General features: G+C 41.0%; 1 protein-coding gene across 1 annotated transcript in view; it reads right to left on the bottom strand.

Annotated features, from left to right (window-relative positions):
* Window positions 1–2,609: 2,609 nt before the first annotated feature.
* TGFB2 (transforming growth factor beta 2) overlaps window positions 2,610–24,435 on the bottom strand; it is an 81,057-nt gene continuing 59,231 nt past the window's right edge. Inside the window, 5 exon segments of the mRNA XM_047704481.1 lie at window positions 2,610–5,445; window positions 8,870–9,023; window positions 10,205–10,382; window positions 11,904–12,014; window positions 12,137–12,269. Coding sequence (XP_047560437.1) covers window positions 5,287–5,445; window positions 8,870–9,023; window positions 10,205–10,382; window positions 11,904–12,014; window positions 12,137–12,269 — 735 coding nt within the window. The 3' untranslated portion in view covers window positions 2,610–5,286.

Here is a 24,435-nt window from a genome sequence, read left to right as displayed (position 1 = left end):
AGGGCTAGAAAAACTGGAAGCATCATCGATGAATGGCGGAAGGCTCAGTGCAAACAGCTCTGAAAGTTAAGGAACTCTAGGAGGACCCAGTTACAGGGGAGGCCCCACAATACTGTTAAGATTTACCTCCTGGAGCTCTACCACATTCCCAGAGTAGATATTGGAGAACAATTTCATAGTACACCCGTCAGGGAGAGGGGCAAAGAGCCATTTTGAAATATATCTAAGCACTCTGTTCTTAGCATGGCCACCTCTCAGGGGAAACTAATTAACCGAAGGCTAACTAGCCAGAGTATCAGAGCCTAACTGACCTAGAGAAGGGAAGGAAATACCAACTCCAGCCCACTCTAGCCATGCTGTGCTACCTAATGGTGGTGGAGAAGAAAAACTGAGAAACTCTTATGAAGTTGAGTCCAGGGGCAGAGGCATACTGAAACCGAGACCTCACCAGGAGACTGTAGTACAGAATGCTTCCCCTCCCACCTCAACACCAAGCCAGTAAGGCCTATTTACAGCAGTTTCTTTCACCCAATATGTCATGTTTAGCTATCAAGAAAAAAATTACAAGGCATACTAAAAGGCAAAAACACAATTTGAAGAGACACAGCAAGCATCAGAATCAGACCTGGCAGGGATATTGAAATGACTAAATTGGGAATTTAAAACAATTTTGATTAACATGCTAAGGGCTCTAAAGGATAAAGTAGACAGCATGCAAGAACAGATAGATGGGAAATGTAAGCAGAGAGATGGAAATCCTAAGAAAGAACCAAAAAGTAATGCTAGAGAAATGGAATGTGAGCCACATGGGTAATTTTAACTTTATGATAATAGTATTCAAAAAGTAAAAGAAACAGGTGAAATGAATTTTAATAATGTACTTTATTTAATCCCATATATCCAAAATAGTATTATTCAGACCTGTTATCAAGATCAAAAATTAATGAGACATTTTACATTCTTATTTTGGTACTGTCTTTGAAATTTGATGTGTATTTTACACTTTGTTATTTCTCAGTTCAGATTAGACATATTTCAACTGCTTGAAAACCACATATGCCTAGCAGCTAGTGTACTTACTGGACAATGAAATTCTAGACCCTTCCCTTACAAACTGAGGGATCTTGGACACATGATTTAACCAAGCTCTGTCTAATCACTTCCCTGCATAACGGAGCTATTAAAAAAAAAAACTATATCATAAGGTAATATGTGAGGTTAACTAGGTTAACAGAGAACAGGAGCTGGTAGGTGCTCAGCAAACCACAGTTCTATCATCATCTTAGGAAGTAGGTCATTCAGTTGGCCACTTTGTCTCTTTAACATAATTACAGAGTATTCTCAGAAATAACTCATGGCTTGGTCCATTTATGAGAAATAGAGTCTGGAGCATTTACACACTCACTCTCAAGACAGGGAAGTACGGGCCCAGGTTACAGTCTGAATATAAACAGTTTGTTACAATAGAATTGCCAAGAGTCCAAAACAGAACAAGTTGAGAAATATATTAAGACTGCAGTTTACTGATTATCCACTATAGTCCAAACGCCAAGGGAAATACTTGTCAGACGTAGATTCACTGAACCACAGGAACACAAAAATAAACCTGCAAAGCCCTGTAAATCAGGTAGTCTAGTCCTCATTTACAAAATAAAGAAACAGGTCTCAGAGGGGTTGACAAACTTGCCAAAGTTAATGTTAGGTGACTCTCTTCATTCCCCTGCTACCCTCCTTTTCTTACTCATCACAGGAAGGTGATGCGGGCTTCGATGATAGGCCCCACACTGGCCACTCTACAGAGAAGCAGGAAATAACTGTGTTCAAGCGAAACACTTCCTTTAATTGTGAGTTGAGGGTAGAAGATGAAACACAGATGATCATAGAAAAGGGACCGTTTTTTTTTTTTTTATTACACCTAAACACTTGCGTTGAGGGTCTGTTCCCATGTGAGGTTTCGATGGTGGGCACCAACCGTTTTTTTCATTGGAGAAAGCAAGACAACCAGATTGAGCCACCACTACTTTTTTATTAGTTCCATTTCTTATGAGATTGGCAACTCACTCGTGAAGCCTGGCCTTGAAGGGAAAAGGCCAAAGCACTTTGTGGGAATAGGGGTTTTTCGGGGCAGTGGACCGGGGAGGGAGAGAGGAGTAGGTGCTCCCGACACCAATCCCAGAGAGCACGTGGCTCTCGTTCTATCTGGCTGGCTCAGCAGCTACCCAAGTTATGGGGCTACAGGGGATACTGTCTAGACCAGTTCTTTTGGCCCTGGGGTTGGCAGAACATAGAACCAGAAAGCCAAGGCATGGTTCAAACAACTCTGCATTTTTTCTGGTAGACAGTCAAGCTGGATGGAAACCGAATCTCAAACAATTACCAAATGGCAATAAACAAGAGAATAAAAAGACTGCACAGGGCTTTCTCTGGTCCTTGGTCGACACATCCTAGCTCATGAGCTGTAAAACATGACATTTCTGGAGAGAATATCCTTGAAAATAAAAGCCCAACCTTAAAGATGTAGGACTTTTCCAGCTCGAGATGATTCTCAGGGTAGTAAATGTGTTCTCTAGTCTCAGTGATAATCCCGTGAGAGGAAAAACACATCAACATCCAATTGAAATAATTTATTTACCACTAGAGCACCACAAAACAGACATACATCATGTTTAAAATACAGCGTAATCGGTCATCAAAATACAAAACAGCTATTCTTATATTCCATTTTTTTAAACCATGCCGACCATGAAATTGTACTGCTGCTTAACATAAAAACCGCCTTCCCACCCTCCACCCATAGACTAACATCTTCCCATTCCCACCCGCCTCCCTCCCTGCCCACCACAATATTTACTTATGGGAGATAAAGACCTTACAGAACCTCCAAACTAAAAAAAAAAAAAAAAAAAAAAGGATTCAAGAGATCTTAAAATAGAGCATTTAAAATATTATCAGTGCATTCATAAGGAAAGACAAAATAATACAAAACAAAATGTCATTCTGAGAGGAGAACACCTGCAGAAATAAAAGTGATTTACATAGAATTAATAGAAAATGGAAGGAAAAAAATCAACACACTCATTTCTGAGGTCAGGTCACACCCAACACCAGGGTCCTCTACTACCATGGTGTCTCTTCTCTTGCTTTTCCAGTTTGCAAATCTGTGAATCCAATTCGTCATCTCATTAATGGCCAGAAAACGGCAAACAAGAAGTCCACTGGATCACACACGCAACTTCACTTGGATTCACACCTCACCAGGCTACACTTTCGGGGACCCTGCATATACTCCATTGTTTTACTTATTAATTTTTCTTCTCTAGCTAAGGAAGAGACAACTGGTAAACTGACCTACCAACCTTGACGGAACGTTACCTTCTCTGCAACAATATGGCAAATCATTCACTTATTAAAGCAAGGTAAATTCTAGCCTCAGATCTAGATAACTCTCATTCAGGGGGATAAACAGAATTTTTTGATCGTGGGCATATTTGGCTTGTACCTCTAATGACCATCAAAGAACATCTATGAAGACCTTAACTTTAGTGAAATCAACTAAGTGACTCGCGCTAAATGGGGCTTTTTTCTCCCTTAAAAAAAAAAATCAACAAAAATGTCAGTCTTTCCATTTCTCCCTGAACACTAAAAACCTGACTAAAGGAAAAGATGTCTCCTATGAACTGTCTTATCTCAAGAACCATAGAGTTCTGTGAACATACCGATTAAACCAAGTTGCAGAAAGCTGTCTCCACTCAGCCACAAAGATTCTGAGTTCCAGTCAGATCCTGACGGAAATGAAAATACTTCAAGCTCAGTGATCTATGTATATCTATCATATTCCCAAATTTTCCTAACACAAAAGATGGTTAACATTGGAATTGATTAGTAATGATGCTTAGGAGATGAAGGAAGACTTTTGAACTTGAATCGATCCTTTTAATAAAAGGAAAACGAAAGGACAAGTGGACTCAGATAGCTTATGTCATAATATTGGACAATACACAAAGCGCATAGGGAGAAATACTATAAAACACATATTTGTAGTGCAAGTCAAACTGCAGGGCCTTTCCTCCAAAGTCCTGGCCGGCTAAAGGAAACACACAGGTCTGAGTGATTATTAAAAAGAGCCCCAGTGTAAGTCCAATCTAAATCATAATTGACATTATTACAGAACATTAAAAATATGGTAAAAATTTACACATTACATGTAAAGTAGTTAACGTTCTGATTTAATAGTTTGCAAAAGAGATCTGCAGATGTGTTTCCAATTATGCTGGCTTCTCTACCCATCTATTGTAAGAATGTAGGTACGGTTACATATATGGAAACGAAGAAAAACCTATAGCATAGCCATACAGCAATACTTGAAGGTCTGAAATTAGACCGGTACATATCAAAACATTTCAACATGTTACTGGTTACCTAACTGACAAAGAGCCATTTACAATTAAAAGGAAAAAAAAATCTTACAGACTTATTCTGACTGAAAGTTTCCTTTATTAACAGGCTTTTCGGTTTTGAACCTTACAAGAAGCTTCCTTAGGCAGTTGGTACATAGCATGTGTTTTCAGGGTCTTTATCTTAATGCAGACTTGCTTGGTCACAAAATAACTCGCCTGCGTTTTCATCCCGTTAATATGACCTCTTTTTTTTCTGGCTCATTTGAGTTCAAGTTCCTTAAGCCATCCATGAGTTCCTGGCAAAGTATTTGGTCTCCACTTTATACACCTGTTTTATTTTCCAAGGGCAATGAAACGTTCATTATGTAGTAACACACAATAAATAACTCACTGTTAACTCAAAAGGTAAGAAAGGGAAGGGTGCCTATCGCATAGCAATACAGAAATATCAGGTGAGGCATGGGATAGGAATGGTATGTACAGCAACTCCACTTAATGGGATTTTCCTGTTTGTTTGTTTGTTTTTCCTTTCACATAATTAACACTAACAAATTCTTCCAGTGTTTATTTTTTTCTTAAAAAAAAAAAAGGTTTCGCTTCTTGTCTCTCTCACAGAGTAGGTGAAATGTAGAATAAAGCCTTCAATTTGTTTCATTTTGTTTTGTTTCAGATGCCAGTTTTAACAAACAGAACACAGACTTCCAAAGTGTTTGAACTAGTACCGTTTTTGTTTTTTTTTTGTTTTTTTTTTTTTCAAATTTTTTTTAACACTGTCGAAGCAAGGCTCTCTTGGATTTTCTTGTTATAAACATTGTCTTTGTTCTTGTCGTTGCCCTCCTGCTTATCCTCATCACCATGGGATTATCATCTTGCCACTTTTCCAAGAATCTTAGCTGCATTTGCAAGACTTTACGATCATATTAGAGAGTTGTTCAATCTTGGGTGTCTTGCCGATGTAGTAGAGAATGGTGAGCGGTTCTAAATCCTGGGACACACAGCAAGGAGAAGCAGATGCTTCTGGATTTATGGTATTATATAGGCTGAGAACCTGAAAGAACATAGGAGAGGAAAGAGAACATAGGAAAAGACCAAGAAAAAAAAAGGGGGGGGGGGTTACTTTAAAAAGAACAATTCCATAGTGCTATAGTGTGACCTTATCAGTCACGGTACTCAGGAGACAATTTAAATGTACTGGTTTACTATTTCCTTCTCTTAAGCCCCCAGTTACGGTCAACCTGGTATGTGTTCCTAGTAATCGCTGAATTCATCATTTTCCTACAGAATCCTTTCCTCATGCGTGGTAAACAAATGATTTTGTAAAAGCTGAGATTGCACAAAATCGCTCATTCAACAAATTTTACAGTTTCCCCAGTAATTCTTGACTTTGATCACTGCATCGCTGTACACACACTTGCCAGGCCGTCAAAAAATTTGGTGCTCTTAGTATTTGCTTTGGTGTCTACACTTCCTTGTAACCAAGTGTCTATTTCTAATTCCCACCTAGGTTAGCACAACCTTTGACTCAGAGACTCTATGAACTTTGTTTTGACCTCATAGCCCGAGTAAGCAGAATGAGACTGCTGGGCTCCGTGAGGAAGCAAATGCGGGGAGAAGTAGAAGAATCACAGGCTGGATGAAAACTTCCACCAGCGCTTTAATCTACCCTTACATATAGAAAAAAACACCTGTCTGCCTGTGATACCTCTCTGTGCTGTGTCTTGGCAGGCCAATTTAATGTCACCTACATTTTTGTTTTAAAGAAAAAAAGATATGTTTTTTCATTTAATATTGCTTCATAAACACGATCAAGAATTAAACAGTTAAGAGTTACTTAAGAATGACACTAGGGCGCCTGGGTGGCTCAGTGTGTTAAGTGTCTGCCTTTGGCTCAGGTCACGATCTCAGGGTCCTGGGATCGAGCTCCGCATTAGCTCCCGGGGAGTCTGCTTTTCCCTCTGCCTCACCCCCTTGCTCACACTCTCTCGCACATGTTCTCTCCCTCTCAAAAATAAATAAATAAAAATCTTTAAAAAAGAAAAAAAAAAGAATGACATGAAAAGCAAGCTCTATTTTTTAATTAGTCACTTTCTTACATTTTGCTTAAAACAACAATAGTAATAATAATCAGCCCTCCATTAGATTCCATGTGGTAAATGGGCATGTCTAAGTGGGAGGGCTTTAGCCAGTCCCACAGTGGAATGAAAAGAAAGTTCCAGAGTTAGTCCCATACCCTTAACTCCATTTCATATCCACGGGGGATGGGCCTTTTACCAATGGAAGTACGTAGGTTCCCCAGTGATGATAAAGAGACATTTCCAAGGATGCCATTAATGTGTTAGTCAAACAGCAAGTGACCTTTTCCTCGAGATTCACTGCGATTTTTTCAGCCTAAGACAGAAGATCTGTTCAGTGCAGCAACACTGAGTACTTTATTAAGCTACCTCTGGCTTCTTGGGTAACTGTCCAAACCACATATTTGTGACCATGACAGTTATTCTTCCTCTCTCCTTGAAAAACAAGCATGGTCTCAGCCTTCACACACTCCCTCTGTGTATCAGGGAGGGGAATTCTATTTCTACTTGGCAATGGGGCCTTGCCCACATTATAGCTACTGTTGCCACAGCCCAGTTGAAACAGCCTGGCCAGAGAGCTCAGACAAAGGGACAGGCATGAGCAAGCTTTCCTCACATGGCCAAGCACATGGTCAGCCTGGAGTGCCAAAACCTACAGGGGGGTTGGGAAAACAGCTGAAGGAAGGAGAGTCCTATTTGTCAATTGAAAGCCCAGCACATGTAGGCATTTATAAATAAATAGACTTCATGTTCTACTAGCACGTGATTTTTCATATGAATTAAAGAGGAATTTTATAACACAGATTGTCTCAAATCATCGATAACCCCCAAACTCTTGAATTGAGTCGAGTGCCTTATGTGAGCCTCTTGGCAGCAAGTCCGTTCTCCTACCCTGCAGTGAAGGCAATTTTTCTAATGCTTCTTTAATAAGGAGATTTACAGAGGCATAACCCCAATGTGTAGCCACATTTCAGGAATTAGACTCAGTAAGGCAGAGCAAACCGAGGCCTGGTTATAAAACAAGGATGTCTGCGTTCCAAGTTTTGGTTTGTCACCAACTGTTTGATCCTGGGCAAGTCATCTACACGATCTAGACCCCAATTTCTGTAAGTAAAGTGAAATGTCCAGATGAGATAATTTATGAAGTCCTTCCCTTCTCTGAAATCCTACATTATGAGGTACGAGGAAAAAGCATTAGGAGAAGCTTCATTATTCCATAGAAAAAGTCTTTGCTGATCTGGGCTACTCATCCATGGCCTCCCATCAAGGACTGGCCCTCTGAATTAGCCTTCTAACCTCAATGAAGTGATCTGACAGAATATTTAGATTCTCGTGTACTTTGGGTATATTCAAAAAGACTTGGAGATCCTAATTTTCCCATAGCTTTCTCTAATTTCATCAATTTGCTCTTTATATCTACTCTGGAGTTTGGCTTTGTTATTTTAAAAGATCATTTTTTTTTTTAAAAGATTTTATTTATTGGGGCGCCTGGGTGACTCAGTGGGTTAAGCCGCTGCCTTCGGCTCAGGTCATGATCTCAGGGTCCTGGGATCGAGTCCCACATCGGGCTCTCTGCTCAGCAAGAAGCCTGCTTCCCTCTCTCTCTCTCTCTCTCTGCCTGCCTCTCCGTCTACTTGTGATCTCTCTCTGTCAAATAAATCAATAAAATCTTTAAAAAAAAAAAAGATTTATTTATTTATTTGACAGAGAGATCACAAGCAGGCAGAGAGAGGAGGAAGCAGGCTCCCTGCTGAGCAGAGAGCCCCATTCGGGGCTCGATCCCAGGACTCTGAGATCATGACCTGAGCCGAAGGCAGCGCTTAACCCACTGAGCCACCCAGGCGCCCCTTAAAAGATCATTTTTAACATAAACATTCCTTTTTACTGATGAGAAATTGAGGGATTGAGGTTTAGAGAAGTCAAGTGACTTTTTAATTGTCATGCACTAGTGAGTCACTATGCCAAAGCATCAACTGAGGTCCTCAAAGTTCTTTCCAATGTGACAGTCCTTGATACAGATGATGACAGTTCCTTTTTTTAGATGGGGACTTGGGTCCCTTCACATCCAAGCTATGCATGACCCCACATGATAAATTGATTCCAAAAGATTTTTTATAGCTACCAGTCACTTGTAATATAAAATAAAGAAAAAAAATGAACAAAACTGTCTCCTGGATGTTTATCATTGAATTGGGAAGGCAAAACTTACACTTGAAACTGATCAGTGTCACTTCTGACTTCACCTACCCCTTACATTCTTCCTGGCCATTCAAGAAGATCGTTCCAGTACCCATTCATGTGCGATGAATGGGAACCAGGCTATTTAGAATTCACTGGACATATTACCTGTAGGTACACATTAGCGACCCAACAATAGAAGAAATGGAGCCAAATACTTACCCTACTGTGCTGAGTGTCTGAACTCCATAAATATGGGCACGCTCCAGCACAGAAGTTGGCATTGTACCCTTTAGGTTCATGTATCCATTTCCATCCAAGATCCCTCTTGAAATCAATGTAAAGTGGACGTAGGCAGCAATTATCCTGTACATTTCTGTTAGAAGAAAGAGCAGTGGAGATTTTACAGCTGATTTCCCCCCAACTCCATTCCAAGCCAGAAAAATGACTCCTTCACTCATGCAAACAGCATCCAATGAGCAAGTACCATGGGCTAGGTCTGAATGGTTTTATGGGAATCTCAAATGACTTTCATGATGGAATGTCATGGTGACCTGATGGACTACTTCCCCTTACGAATTCTAAACCTCAAGTCCCTTGGTTGGCTATGACCTTGAAAGTCAAACCTTTCCCTTGAATGACTAAATAGAAGCAGAGAGGTGGCTGAAGAGACCAATCCCCCCTTTCCAACCAACACTGGGCAGTTTTGCCAGATCAGCCTCAAAGGTCCTTTCAAATATAAAATGATCCAAGTACAAAGAACCACCTAAGGCATTTTCCTTTGAGAATGAATCCATAATTTCATCTCATGTCCCTAGGCCAGGGAATGAGCCAGAAATCAAGACACATGGAGCCTCGCTGAGTGTAACCACTGATTCTGGCGACCAATACAAGCCATTTTACTCATGAACTCTCTGAGCATCTATCAGTGAGGACCCCTTACTGCCCCATATCTCTCAAAATAAAGAACCTTCCTCTCAGGAGGCTTGATAAGAAACCACAGGAGAACACTCACAACCTCCCCTCCATGAACTCTTACAGGAGTGGGAAATAAATCTGTGTTGCCTTCACTTCTCTCAGATTCAGTAGCTAATGACGCAGTAGCATTCTTCTTCTATTTCTCTCATCTCTGTGAAAAAGGGTATGGCCATGGGCGCTCTACCGTGGGCAGTGGGGGTAGGGAGGGCTTCATACAGACAGTGAGTCTTTCCAATTAAGGATCAGCCATCATACCCCTCAAGTAACCTTATATTTGCTCTGGGGAGCAGGGAGCTCATTTTCTTCTTCAGCCCCAAAGTGCTTCAGGGGGATCTGGGAAAAACTTCAGGGGACTAATTTTTTGACTTCACACTTGGTTCCTTGCAAGGGGTCGTGGAAGACTACACAGAAAACAGTTTGGAGCCTCTGGGAAGAAGGCTGTTAGGAGGTAGGGTGGCTATCCTGTCCTATACCTGGCCTTAAGCCATGAGTGGAGTTTAGGTCTATTTGTAAGAAAAGACAAAGGCAGTGTGAGAGTCAACAGATGTGATTACTTTGTTTTATTTTTATTTCCTTTACCTAAAACAATATGCTGCATCCAAAGCACGCTTCTTCCGCCGGTTGGACTGTTGTGACTCAAGTCTGTAGGAGGGCAACAACATTAGCAGGAGGTGTGGGGTCTTCCCACTGTTTTTTTTCCTAGTGGACTTTATAGTTTTCTGATCACCACTGGTATATGTGGAGGCGCCATCAATACCTTGAAAAAATGCATTTGGGTAACAAACATTTAGCTTTACCTTCATCAAATACAATCAGCCATTCTTTCTTTCCTTTGCATCTTGTCACAAGCAGCCATGATGATCTCACAATGGCATCACCGGCTGGCTACCGTCATTCCCCACGGAAATCGATACGGCACGAGGAGACAATCACAGGCAACAATGGACACTTCTCACTGAGGCTCATGGCAGGAGACAGTTCAGTGTCCAAGGCAGGGCTTGTTGGTTATGAAGGTCACTACAGAAGAAGACTTTGACCATAGTCCAAGGGCGACCTAGCTAGTTTATTTGAACTGAACCTTCAGTTCAGGCCATGTCCAGCCCCTCAGCGACTGAAGAGCACAGCAAAAGAACACGGCTTGTCCCCCACCAGTTCACTCTCTCCCTCAGACTACAAACTCAAAAGACTTTCCTCATGAACACAACCCGAGACTCACGAGAAATTGCAGTGAATTAAGTTCAAGTGAAACAGAAGTCACCCTTACCTAATGCTATTTGGGGAAGCTGTGAAGAAAGGGCTTTTTCATTTATTTTATGGCGTCTTCAACACTTTCCTGATTCCATCTGAGATTCAGAAACTCGAGCTCCCCAAAGCATGCTCAAGAGACTGCCAGTTTAAGCATTTAATCTCCACACTCCAGAGAATCATAGCTACGTTAGAGACTGAAATAAATCTCTCGACCTCCGGGAGTAGTTTTCCATGAGCGAGGGCCACTGGAGCCTTCTGCAAGTGGACGGGGGTCCCGGGTGGTGGTAGCTGGGGCAGGGGAATCAGCTCCCTGGCATGCCGCTGTGGAGTCACTGTGGCCCGAGCACACAGAACACTTGCCTCCCGCCTCTCATCATCCAAACTGGCTGGCTAACAAGGGAAGCAAGTCCAACTGTTGGCATCTCCTCCTTCTCCCTGACCTTTGGCTAATCACTAAGAGGTGAGGAGGAACAGGGAGAAACTAAAACTTCATTATGTCTTTATAAATTATTCCAGAAGTCTGATCAGGCAGCCACTAGAAATACTGGGTGCCAGCTAGAAACGGTGGAGTGTTCTGATTCATGTAAGGTGAGGTCAAGAGGCTATGGTATGAGGGGCTTCTCAAGTGAAGTATGGTTGTAGGCCTCCTGACATTGCACTTGGGGCATTATCGATGGATGTCCTTGAATGTATGCTATCTTCTGCTATAATACTAGCATTGCTGGAAAGCTGGCTCACTTAAATGAAGAGTACAGGGCTTACCTGACTAATAGTTTGGAAAGCTGATGAATCAGTCAGTTAGTATTGCCAAGTCATGGAGCATGGAGCAGAATAAACTGGGAGCCAATTGCTTGGTCCCAATCCTATCTACCTTCATTTATCTTTCTCCAGCCTTATCTTTACCAAACAATTATAACTCCTCAGGCCTCAGCAAACAATTCCATTTTCACATGCAAACAGGCTTGATCCCCCATGAGATTATCAACATAGACCCTCCCCTCCCCCACCTCATATGACCAAGATTGGTTACCTGCAAATCTTGCTTCTAGCTCTTCACTTTTATTGGGAATGATGTAATTATTAGATGGCACAAAGGTGCAGCAGGGACAGTGTAAACTTATTTTAAATCCCAGGTTTCTGTCTGGAAAACATTAAGTCAAGGAGGTCATTTGGATGTGTGATAATACCCTTAAATCTGCAATCAACTTACAATAATGTGGGGTCACTGAGCATCTAGGGACGAGGACAGAGGGCGGCTGTAACCTTTATGGTGGAGCCATTCATGGACGGCATCCGTCACGTCAAAGGAAAGCCATTCGCCTTCTGCTCTGGTCTTGACGACTTTGCTGTCAATGTAGCGCTGGGTTGGAGATGTTAAATCTTTGGATTTGAGAATCTGGAGGAGAGAGAGAGGGAACAAGCTCAGTTGGCATCCGGTCAGCATGACTAACCCAAAGCCATGAACAGTATTCCAATTCATTATCTAAACTCAGCTCCGCTCTAGTACACCCATGTATTGTCATCGAATGGCATGTGTGCATAAAAGCATGACACCAGGCCGTGTGCCATGAAAAATAGAGCTACTAAGTCAGCTGTGTATTATGATAAAGGTGACAGGAACCGTAAAGCCAAGTGTCTAAGAGAAAGTGACAGTAATTATTTTACTTTGCTGACATAAGCTTTGTGAGATTCCAGCCATAAATTCTATGCTATTAAGTTAACAGTTTTGTTGTTCTGCTTTTTAATTTGGGGAGCTGAGAGGTGTGGGGGACAGGAAGAGTGGGCCATTCCAGAGGACCCGTGCTCACCCTCTAACGGCCCTGAATTATATAAATCTCCTTCTAATAAAGAGAAAAAGTTCCCAACCTTGGTTCTTAAATCCACCCACATTAACATATGTGGCATGCCTCAGCTTTTGAGGTAAGTCTCTGGCTGGGATTTTTACTCTCCAGGTGTGACTTGTTATAATTGATAAAGATATTCCATATCCTGCAGACAAAGAATGAATTGGGGCAGGAGCAGTCTGGCCCAGTGTGAGACTCTGAAAGCCAACCAGACTGAACACTGAGACTTCAGAAGGATTCATTTAGTTCAAAGACGTAAAGAGCCACTGAAGGAGGTTCTTGGATTTCTATAGGAAGTGAACGCTTCAGGTGGTTTTTTAAAAATTCTGTCTTTTTAAATTAAAAAAAAATTTAAATGATGTCTTATGAACCAGTCAAACCAAGATCTCATTCTCTTAGAGCTCTATTAAATCCCTACCCAAACCTGTATCTTGCCTTCCCTTAGTATGCAGGGGCTTATACTGCCTGCCCTCCCTGATGTTGAGTCTAACTCTCCTGGGCTTGGTTCATACATGTGGGTTGGTCTCTCCAACAAGTTCATATGCTTCCCCAGGGCAGTGATCACATCTTCAATTTGATGCCATTTCCAGGCACAGCATTCAATTTAATCAGTGTCTATTAAAGGACTGTTCGAATATCCAGAAGCCTTACTTACTCTTTCAACCTTGCAAAAACAAAAATGCATAATCTTCCTGCTGATTTTAAAAGGCACTTTTCTTCCGTATGTGTACATGACTTGTTCAGATAACTAATTTACCAACAAATGCTTCCTAAAATATTTGGCATTAGGGTAGACTTTTTTTTTTTTTTTTTTTTTTCAGGACGAAGTAAGTTTAGGAAAGGAAAGAGATTCTCATAATGGAACTTTGGGGGGCCCTCAAAAATTTTAGACAAAATCTACTCTACTGGTCTTGCCCCTGAGGGTCGACACACCCCACTAAGTGAAGACAATCTAGAGGCATTTGTGATTCAACCACAGGCAAGAGATGTTCTTGGTAAATTAAAGGAAACAAGTAAACATGGTTTGAGGGCTGGGTGCACTGGGCTTTGGGCTTGGCACACATTATTTCCTTTCATTGAATCCTCAAGATGTTCCTGTAAAGTGGATTAAGGAAACTGAGATTTGGGGAAGTTCAAGAACTCATTCAGTGCTTCATGGTGAGCATGTAGGGAGAGAGGATTCAAAGCAATCTCCTAACTTCCTCACTCTGGTGCTGGATTTTGAAGACCAAAGAGTTATGGGGTCAGATTTGAATCGCCATTCATCCTTACCCCCTTCCAGATGACCAAGAAACATTCAGTGATCGGAGTAAAGATTTTTAAATAAGATTAAAATAAATGTTGATACAAAACAGAAATAAAACATGTGGAATGTATACACAGTTAATCCTGATGTAAACCTCTGCCTTTAAAGATACAGCCTTCCAGCAGCCCAATCCTCTGGAAACCAAACCTTGCCTTGAAAACACTCCCAGGCGGGTAAATAAGACACCACGATTCCAATTCATAACAAATGGTCTAATTAAACTAACCTAGGATTAAAATGATAAAACAATGGTTGAGATGTGTTCAGGCATTTCCATCTTAAAATTAGTAGCAAATTCAGAACGCATTTTTCTAATTTTAAATTTCTTCCCCTAGTGGATAGCCTATACTGATACATTATTTCGTAATGTTTTTATATTTGCTTTGTTCCTAATCAGCACAGTGTATGTCTTATTCATCTTCATATCCCTAACACTTAGACACAATGTCTAGAATAAAACATTGCTTTCATTGTTGTAGTAATTACATATTATATATATATATATATAAAATATATCAAATATCTATGATATCGATCTCTGATATAAGTATCACTGAAGACACAGAATTTTTTTTTTAATGACTGTATTGATCAAATGGACAGAAAAAAACACAAACCAGCAAATCTACGGAAATTCTTCACCTCAGAGAGAAGGAGTAAATCTAGAGGATCTTTCTTTCAAAGAAGACCAAAAGAGATCAAAAGATTCTGAAACTTTTTTCTTTTTTAAATCTCATCCTCTAATAAGTGTTTCATCAGCCACAAAACACCAGTAGCTTCTGATGGTGGACAGCTTCATATTCTCACCTGACTGATAGGTCCTCTGTGTCTTTTCACTGGTTCAAGAACAAGCCCATTTAAGCCACCCAAGAATGACAGCTACTTAGCTACACAATTCTGAAACAGAGAGGTGTTGTATTTTGGATACTTTGGTATTGTGGATTTGCTGTCTCAAACTTTATGGCCAAGAGGTTCTTAAACTCACTGGTTGCAACTGAACTCCATTCTTTCTTACCAAGTCCTCCATGGAAACAGGAAACAGCTGCTTTCCATCACTCATAGACTATCCCTCATATTCTTGGAGACTATTATTAAGTCCCCCTCAGCATGCCCGCTCTCTCTCTCTCTAAGCTAAATAAACCCTGTTCCCTTAGCCCATATTTAGAGGGGCAATTTCCCAAACCTTTAATCACTTGGGTCACTAACTGGGATGAATGATGGTCTATAAAAGTATTCCTCCTCCAGCTTTGTGGTGTTGTTTCAGAACTGGCTAGAAAACCTTCTAATCACATCTGAAAGTCTGAAATCTTAACTTAAAAGGTATCTTCTTTCTAAGAATAGACACAACCTCTCTATTCCCTGGTTATCTTTCATTTAACAAGCACACAAAATTAAACAGGAAGGGAAGAAAATCAACCTACTGCTATTATCGATTAGGACTTCCTCAAATTCAAGAGTTTATACAAAAATGACTAGATCAGTCAACCTCTCATTCCATTTTAGCCTTGGCCATCATCTTTCCCAGTCTCCCGATGAGTGTATTGAACGTGAAAAGGACTGGATATGCAGCTGTTGTTTTTTTCTAGAGCCAGAGTCGCTTCTAAATTCCTCTATACATAGTATTGTGACAAAGATAGTTCAGATGAATACTAGGAGCTCTCTGAACTGGCTTCCACTCAACTAGCCAGATTCACCAGTATTCTCCATTTGTTCTGTAATGCATATTGGCGTATGCTGGGGTTCATTGCTGGAAAACTCCTCTCTAGTATGTTCCGAGAACTTCTGGTCTTACCCGTTGAGTCATATGCTTAGCAAATATCAACTGTACATGTTTCTAAACCAGTGTATGACAGTTGGGCTTGATATTTTAATTATCCAGGGGAATCGAATGGTCTAGAAAGGATGAAATTCAGGCCCCAAAGTTAAGAGAGCTGTTGCTTCTGTGAAAACCAAGGTGAATGCTTAGGAAAGTCTTCAGTACAGAAAAGTTGCTTTAAAAACACTTAAAAACAAAACAAAACAAAACACCAGTTTGGTGGTTCCTCATAAAGGTAGACATAGAATTACCATTTGACTCAGTGATTCCACTCCTAGGTATATAACCAAAAGAACTGAAAGCAGGCACTCAAACAGATACTTACATCCCAATGTTCAAGCAACATTACTCACAATCATTGAAAAGTGAAAACAACCCAAGTATTCATCAACAGATAAACAAACAATATAAATAAAATATACCGTAGACACATGTTATTTAGCCATGAAAATGAACAAAATTCTGACATATTACAACAACACAGATGAATCTTGAAAACATTATGCTAAGTAAACTAAGCCAGACACCAAAGGATGAATAAAGATGATTTCACTTCCATGAGGCACCTAGGATAGGCGAATTCATAGAGATAAAAGTAGAATAGAAGTCACCAGGCTTGTTGGGTAGGGAAAATGGGGAGTTACTGGTTAATGGGTGCAGAGTTTCTGTTTGGGATGATGGGAAATTTCTGAAAATAGTGAGTGGTAGTACAATATATGACATTGTAAATGTACTTAATGCCACTGAATTGCATACCTAAAAAATGGTTAAAAGGTTAAACTTATGTGTATTTTACCACAACAAAGTCTTTCTCTAATTTCAGATGTAAGAGAGACAGCTATAGAAGAAATAACAAAAGGAATAATATAATAAAAACCTAGAAGGAGTCTGGGGCACCTCAGTGGCTCAGTTGGTTAAGTGTGTAACTCCTGATTTTGGCTCAGGTCATGACCTCAGGGTCCTGAGATCGAGTCTCACATCAGGCTCCACGTTCAGCATGGAGTCTGCCTGGGATTCTCTCCCTCTCCCTCTGCTCCTCCCCCAGCTCACTCTCTGAAATAAATAAATAAATAAATAAATAAATATCTTAATAAACAAACAAGCGAAAAACCCTAAAAGAATCCTGTACTTGTGTTGCTCAACCCATTGCCCTGAAATTTCTTTCTTCTTCAAAGAAATGAAAAACTAGAAATTGTAGGTGATGCATAATGGATGTGGTTCATGAAAAAAAAATACAACATGGATTGGCAGTAGGCAGAGCCATGGAAATGTCCTTGTCTTTTTATAAAACACAAAGCATGTAAAGTGTGTGTGTGTGTGTGTGTGTGTGTGTGTGTGTGTGTGTGTGTGTGTGTCTTTGGGTATGTATATGCATATACATATATATGTTTTAAGTTAAAATATCTATTTATCCTCTCTCACCCACTCGCTCCTGTTTCTATAAAACCCCTGCTTTGACTTTTTTTTAAAATAACAAACCAACAACTGTTTCTGATTGAATTAGAAAGCATACTGAAAATGAAATTTAGCTGCCTCTCACTTAGCTACCACCCACAGTGGTATGAATGTTACCTTCATTACATTATTGATATACACACATTATCTATAATATGTGCAAAATACCCACATACCGCCTTTGGCAAGGCTCTAAACTCTACACTGAATTACAAAACTCCCTACACAAAAGGATCCATTCATCTCTTTGGCACTGGAAAGCAGCCAATCAGGAGTGGATCGAGGCAAAAGTCACTGATGTTACCCAATAGTTCAGGGAAAAAAAAAAAAAAGGAAGAAAGGAAGAAATAGAAGACTAGATGCAAAATTACAGCCAGAGGAAATCTTAGTCTTAAAGGAATAACAGTATAAATCAACTCAGGATTTGGCTTAGACACCAAGGGCAATACCTATTCCTCTCCTATTAGACACTGGAAAGAGAGAAAGCAAACATTAAAAATTCTATTTTACTTTACATATTCAGACATCAATGGACCTACAGGAGAACTAGGGAGCCAATTCAACCCAGACTTCTAATGCAAAGGTAAATTTAACAATAGGGCTGTAGAGAAAATTCCCAACACTAGGGTAACTAGTTGTTGCTGTTGTTTTAAATGCATTTAATGTTTTTAATGTACTTAACATTTAAAAGCATTTAAATGTTTGCAGTTACTGGCACAGAGTGATTAGCAAATGCTGAATGAAGAATTTCCTCTGCTGCTCAAGAGCAGTCTCTCAGAGGTGCCTGACCTCACACTCTTTAACTTCCCTACCATGAACTATCAGTATCAGAAAGTTCCCAGAAGGCCATCAGCTCCAACCCATACAATTCGTTCATTGACATCTCAGTCTCTGAAGACTTCTCATGATGGCGGACTCACGACTTCTTGAGGAAGGCCCTCTTGCTTCTGAATAATTTGTATGTTGTAATCCTTCCTTCTTTTGGATGCGAAATCTCCACCAACTAGTCTTACTTAATAATAATATCATTGCTTCATATGGGTACTGTCATTTCCGGTTTTTCAAGTATTTCCACAGGTTCATGTTTTTTGGTCTTCACAAAAACCCTGTGGTGTGGATATCATGGCCCTTACCATCCAAGGTACACAGCCAAAGGGAAAGAAGCCTGAAGTACTTACCTGGGTGATCACAGCCCTGTAAGAAAAGTCTGGACTAACATCCTGGCCTCTTCATTCCAGCAGAGAGGGTTTCTCCATATTGTGTTTTGTTCTCTGGAAAAAGACATGAAATTCTCTTTCTTTTCTATGTCAGGCCCCAGTCATAGGAGGTGCCTCTCTCAACGGCTTCCTGAAGGATGAGGTTTGAGGTCCTTCACCATCCTTGTTAAGCCCCCACCTCGATGTTCCTCTTATAATCACTTCTTCAGCGCACTCGGAGGCCATCTAGCAGGATGCGGAGAATATTACAGAATGCGCCACATGTGGAAAAGAGGGGCGATTGCTTCCCTTGTTCTGGTCACTATTTTTAATGCAAACTATTTACTTTTGGCACAGCCACATGACACCATTGAGTCATAGTAAACTTTTTATAAAATAAAACCTTTGTCCTGACACAAACCGTTAAGTCAGATTTTCCATCCCCAATCCTTTCTGGAATGACACGGAATAAAGAGACAGAAATGAAGGGGGGCAAAAAGGGAAGAGAAGGTTGGTTTATCTAGCTGCATGGTTCTCTAACTTCAGCCTACATTAGAAACATCTGGAGGGCTTACTAAATAAAACACAGATTGCTAAGCCCTAACCCCCCAGACTTTCTGATCTAATAGAGATGAGATTGGGGCCCAAGCATTTGCATTTCTGACCTATTCCTAGGCAATGCACAAGCTGCTGGTCGACTCTGAGAACCAGAGCTCTAGTCTACATTTATGCGATTCATTCTTGAACCTAAATGCAAATTGCACATTATCTCAGTTAATTTTGAACTCCTTATTTAACCTTGACCTTGGTTTTTAGCCTCTTGGGAGCTCTCTGAATCCTGTTTGCTATTCAACATATATGCTATTCATCAGGGTGATGGTAACGTCATTAAATCACCTAGAGCCAAAACCATAACTTCTTGCTGGATCCTTGGGTCCTTCTTTCCTGGTTGGCCCTGTTTCTTTAATCAACACTCTGTGGTTTAATCAACACTCCTTATATACAGCAGAAAAATGTAGTTCACTACTGTGAGGTGTGAGGCCCAGTTTAGTTCAGGAGTCTTGCCCATTTTGCCGCTGACAATCGAATCCGGTGGTCCATTAGGTTTCTTTGAAGATTCCCATAGGGCTTGCCAAGTGTCTTTGGAAATCGTTAATGCAACAAAAAGTTTCATAGGCTTTGAAGTCAGGCAAACATAAACTAGCACTTACTGGATTTGTGATTTTCTTATTTATGGAATGGGTTAATAAAACCCACCTTCTATGGTTGTTAATAGCATTAAATAACACATGAGTAGGGAAAGCATCTATCACATTGCTGGTATTCAATAAACGTGAGTTATTATAATTATGTTCCTTTTCTGGTCAAAATCTTCCAGAGGCTACTACTGTCTAGTGAATAAACTCCAGATCCCGTAGTTTAGTATTTAAGACATAACTTGCTACCAATCTATCAGCCTAGACTTGCCTCTCATCCCTAGAAAACTAATCTAAACCCTATCCCTAAAATGTATATTCCATGTCCCAGCTCTGCGTTTAGACTAGAATCCCTATCAGTATGCCTTCCCCACTCTCCCAGTTATAACTTAAAAACAAAAACAAGCTTAACAATCACAAAAACCTTCTTACTCTTCAGCTCAGCTTTTCAATGAAATGGTCATTTTCACTCTGAAATCCCTTTTCTCATCTGAGCCCCTCAGCAATCACTGTGTGTGCCAAGTATTCAGCCCCTTGCGCACCGGCCTCAAGGGTAATCCTGCCTGTGCATAAATGTCCATTTCTTCCAAGGGAATAACCAGCTACTAAAACAGAGAGGGAAACATGCACTTATTTACATCCCCATAATCCCTGTGCTCTAGTTTGCTGACCCTGGAGGCTTGAAGAATTCATATTCATTTATTTAATTTTAGAGATCTGACTCTCTGGATTGAAATCTTGCTTCCATCAACCTTTCCTCTCCTGCAAACAGACAAACAGAGCCCACTCCTGAAGGTGTTTCTTGGCTTTTCTGCAGGAGGAACAGGTGATTCTCTGATATACCCTTTGCAATGACTGTGGAGGAGATGTTTGTCCACATGAAAAAAAAAAAAAAAGCAACCTATAAGTTCTGTAATATTTTATATGATCAGTTCATTAGTTTGGTTATTGATTCATTTGTTGAATAATTGCTGGGCACCTTATACGTGCATGAGTCTTCATTTATTCATCTGTTCCAATGTAATTTCATAGCTCACTTCTCCAGGCTAGTTCAACCGCTCTGAAGCACTTGTTGTGAGCAAAGCATTACCCTTCTGTCCAGGACAGTAAGATGGTCCCCGCTCCTAAAAGAGTCTGCACTCTAGTATGGGAATGAGGTCTCCCAACAACAACTGAAAGCCCTGCCTTCACAGGCCACAGTGAGGTCATGATGCAGGGCATGACCGGGAGCAGGGAGATAACCGTCACCAAAGTGACAGGTAACTACTAACGTCGGAAAGGCTGGCAAGAACCCTGGGCACTGTGAGAACACAGGCCACATCATAGAGACGTCCTGGCTCATTACAAAAGAGAACAAATAAATGTCACCTTCCTTTCTCTGCAGGGCTCCTTCACCCATCCTAAGCACCGGAAGCTTGAACTCAGGGAGAATTTGCCCCGGAAGTACATTAATGTACTTGGTACATTAGCTCTTGGAACAGAGCACTACAAACTGGGTGGTTTAAAAGAGCAGAAATGACCTCTCTCGTGGTCCTGGGGATCAGAAGTCAGAAATCAAGGTGTTGGCTGGGCCGTGTCTCCTGGGACACCTCCAGAAGGGGATCCTTTCTTACCTCTCTCAGTACCTGGTGTTTTGTTGGCAATCTTTGGCATTTGTTGGTTTGAAGCTACCTAACTTCGATCTCTGCCTTTGTCTTCACATGGCATTGTCTCTGTGTGTCTCTGTCTTTACATGGTCATCTTCTTATAAGAACACTGATCATACAGAATGAGGGGTCTACCCCCTACCACAGTAGGACCTCATTTTGACCTAACCGATTATATCTATAATGACTCTATTTCCAAGAAAGGTCACCTTCTGAGATCCCAGGGATTAGGACTTCAACATGTCTTTTTTCGAGGGAACACAATTAAACTATCACAGTAAGTGTTCAAATGTTACACTGGGCTGAGTACGTTCCAAATGCTCTGACCATGAAGTCCTTCAAAACAAAGGACGTTCTGGCTCTTTCTTATTCTTCCACAAATTATGCCACTGAATTTGCACAGTCCGTTCTTGGCAAATGCTTGTTGACTAGCAGACTTCATTAGAAAGACACACACAATCAAGTGATAAATAAGCCCTTGAACAATCCATCTTTTATGCTATAAATTTGGAATTTTATGCACACACATCACAGAGATTATGTGTATGTGTATCTATATACCATATTTATGTATATGACAAGGAGGACAGAAAGAATTATCAGTGTAAGCAACTTTATACTATCTTTTCCTTTTCTATTTAATATATTTCACTGTGGAATGAAAATAAAGGAGAAAAAGCAAGAAAGGGAATTTTCAAGTAATAGAAAGTAGGGCTTTTTCAGAAGTAGGGAAATGGCTTCTTTTCTTCCCCTGAGGCATAAATGTAGCTCTCTGTTCCTGCTCGCCTGCAGGCTTCTTGAACAACGCTGGGTCACTTTAGGGTGCTTAATACACAGACAGACCACCTGATGATCCTTCAGAAGTGGCTTAACGGACCCAATACTTATCTTGCTTCTCCCATCGCCCTGTCTTGTAATTGCCCTGGCTCCTTTGAAATTGCATCCCTCTAAGAGGAGGTGGTAATGTATACCTCACAAGAGCTTCGAGAGGGCCTGGAGAGTAGACTCCCATGGAGTACAGATCAGCTTCAAAAGAAAGACACACATAAAATACAGTGTCTCTGGGTCTTGGATATCTACATTATTGTGTCACTATAGTAAGTCTTTCTCTGTAAGGCACAGAGTTCCTGTATTATACATATCCGTGTACAATTAGGATAAAGAAGGGCATATATAGATCTCTAATGGCCTTTATGGAAATGTCGCCAGAGAGGTCTTCAAGCTACACATACACACACAAACACATATACACGCGCACACATACACGCGCACACACACAGGAAAGCCTTGCCTCTATGATGAACACACCTTATTAATTCTCTATTGTTTCCTTCCATTTTTTTTTCATTCTCTACAGATGGGCCTTTGTGCTGACTGCCTGTATGCATAAACAAGTAAATTCATTTCCACAGGTCTGAGGGATGAAGGAGTCCTTTGTGTGAACACAAAGTCTCTCAGATGTCACAGCTCAATAGCATTCAGAAGACCATCACCTATGAATCACACAGCAGAGGAAAAAAAAGATTCAGCTGGGCAAAAGTCACATCGGTGCAGGCTAGAAAGAGATATGTGCAGGCCAACAGTTAGCAACAGCATCTGAAGGGAAACTAGGTCAAGACCTCAAGTCACGTCTATCCTTGAGGCTGGACCACACAGCCTAGGACTGCGGATTTTGATAATTCCAGTTGTTTCCTGCTGTGGGAAGGAGTCTCCCCAACAAGACTGCAAGCTCTCTGGGGCCATATCTTCTGATTTTTTTTTGATTGATCTCCCTTTCCAAGTCCACTCTGACTTGACACCAACACACACACACTTGAAAACCATACTTCTAACACCCTTTCCTACTTCCTGGCTCCCAACAACACATATGGCCTACATTACAATTTAAGTCCCTTCTTACATTCAGTTGAGAACTTTAATTTAGGGGGTGAGATTATAAAGCAATGAGTCGAAAAATAAAATAATGACTCCGGTTTTTCTGCAGACATAGAGTTTATGGGTTACCTAAGAATATCAGTTTCACGAATCTCTTATGTAATATTTTTTTTAACCTACATCATTATTATCCACTTAACCAGCACTAGCTCTGAGTAAATAACAAAAAAATGGGTAGGTATATGTTTCTTTCTCGATAGTTAGACAGATATCTTTAAAACAAATGTAGCAGAATTTCCAAATCCAAATAAAGGAAAAATATTTCTCAGAAGAGTCCCCTCATGATATTACACACTTATTTCACAACATTTCCTTGCACTTGAATCTCATTTTGAAATACATCTTCAATTCCTTGGAAAACATTTGTTGAACACCCACCGCATACCACGTATCGTTCCGGGAATCTGTCCCCAGGGGTGAAGGTAAAGCAGATAGAGGAAGGGCAGAAGATCAAGTACAGACAAATGATGAAGGGCCTGGAGAGGAAGAATGCAGTGGAGAGTGGGGGTAGGAAATGTTGGGAAGAGGGGCCCTGAGATGTTAGGGTGGCCACGAAGGCCTCTGTAAGCCAGTGACATCTGAGGAAGCAGGGAAGGAAGAGAGGCAGGAAGGACCATGTGGGAGGAGGGCACAGTGGCCAGAGTTTAGGAGGGAGTAAAGGCAGGTGTCTGAGGTGTAGCCAGGAGGAGGAGGTGCGGGGGGAGGGGACTGAGTGAGAGCAGAAAGCCGGGGGGGGGGGGGGGGTGGCTGGAGGGCTGGAGGCCTAGCGAGAAACAGGCCCAGGCACAGTAAGGGCTTTGGCTCCTTGGTGAAGTGAGGTGAGAAGCCATCACAGGGGATTGAGATCTGACCCACATCTCAGTGGAAATCACTCTTAACTACACACACACACACTCTAAGGAGGTCAGGGGCAAGAGCCAGGCCGGGGGACACACCTGGTCCGGCCAGGACCGTACTGCAAAGGCGAGAGTCAAAAACCCCTTGGATGAGAGTATCAGCCGCAAAGAGGAGAAGGGGCTGGATTTCAGATCTGTCTTTGAAAACCAGCTATCATGTAGGAAAATTAATTACTTTTCAATTTCCTCGTCACCAGAACTTTGGCAGTTTCCAAAAATTAACACCACCTTTCAGAGGTTCAGATGTGTTTCCATTGAAGGAATTTCCAATT

Source organism: Lutra lutra, chromosome 15 (genome assembly GCF_902655055.1).
Source record: "Lutra lutra chromosome 15, mLutLut1.2, whole genome shotgun sequence".
In the NCBI taxonomy this organism is placed as follows: domain Eukaryota; kingdom Metazoa; phylum Chordata; class Mammalia; order Carnivora; family Mustelidae; genus Lutra; species Lutra lutra.
Note: the sequence above shows the minus strand (reverse complement) of the source record. Positions and strands in the feature narration are given on the sequence as shown.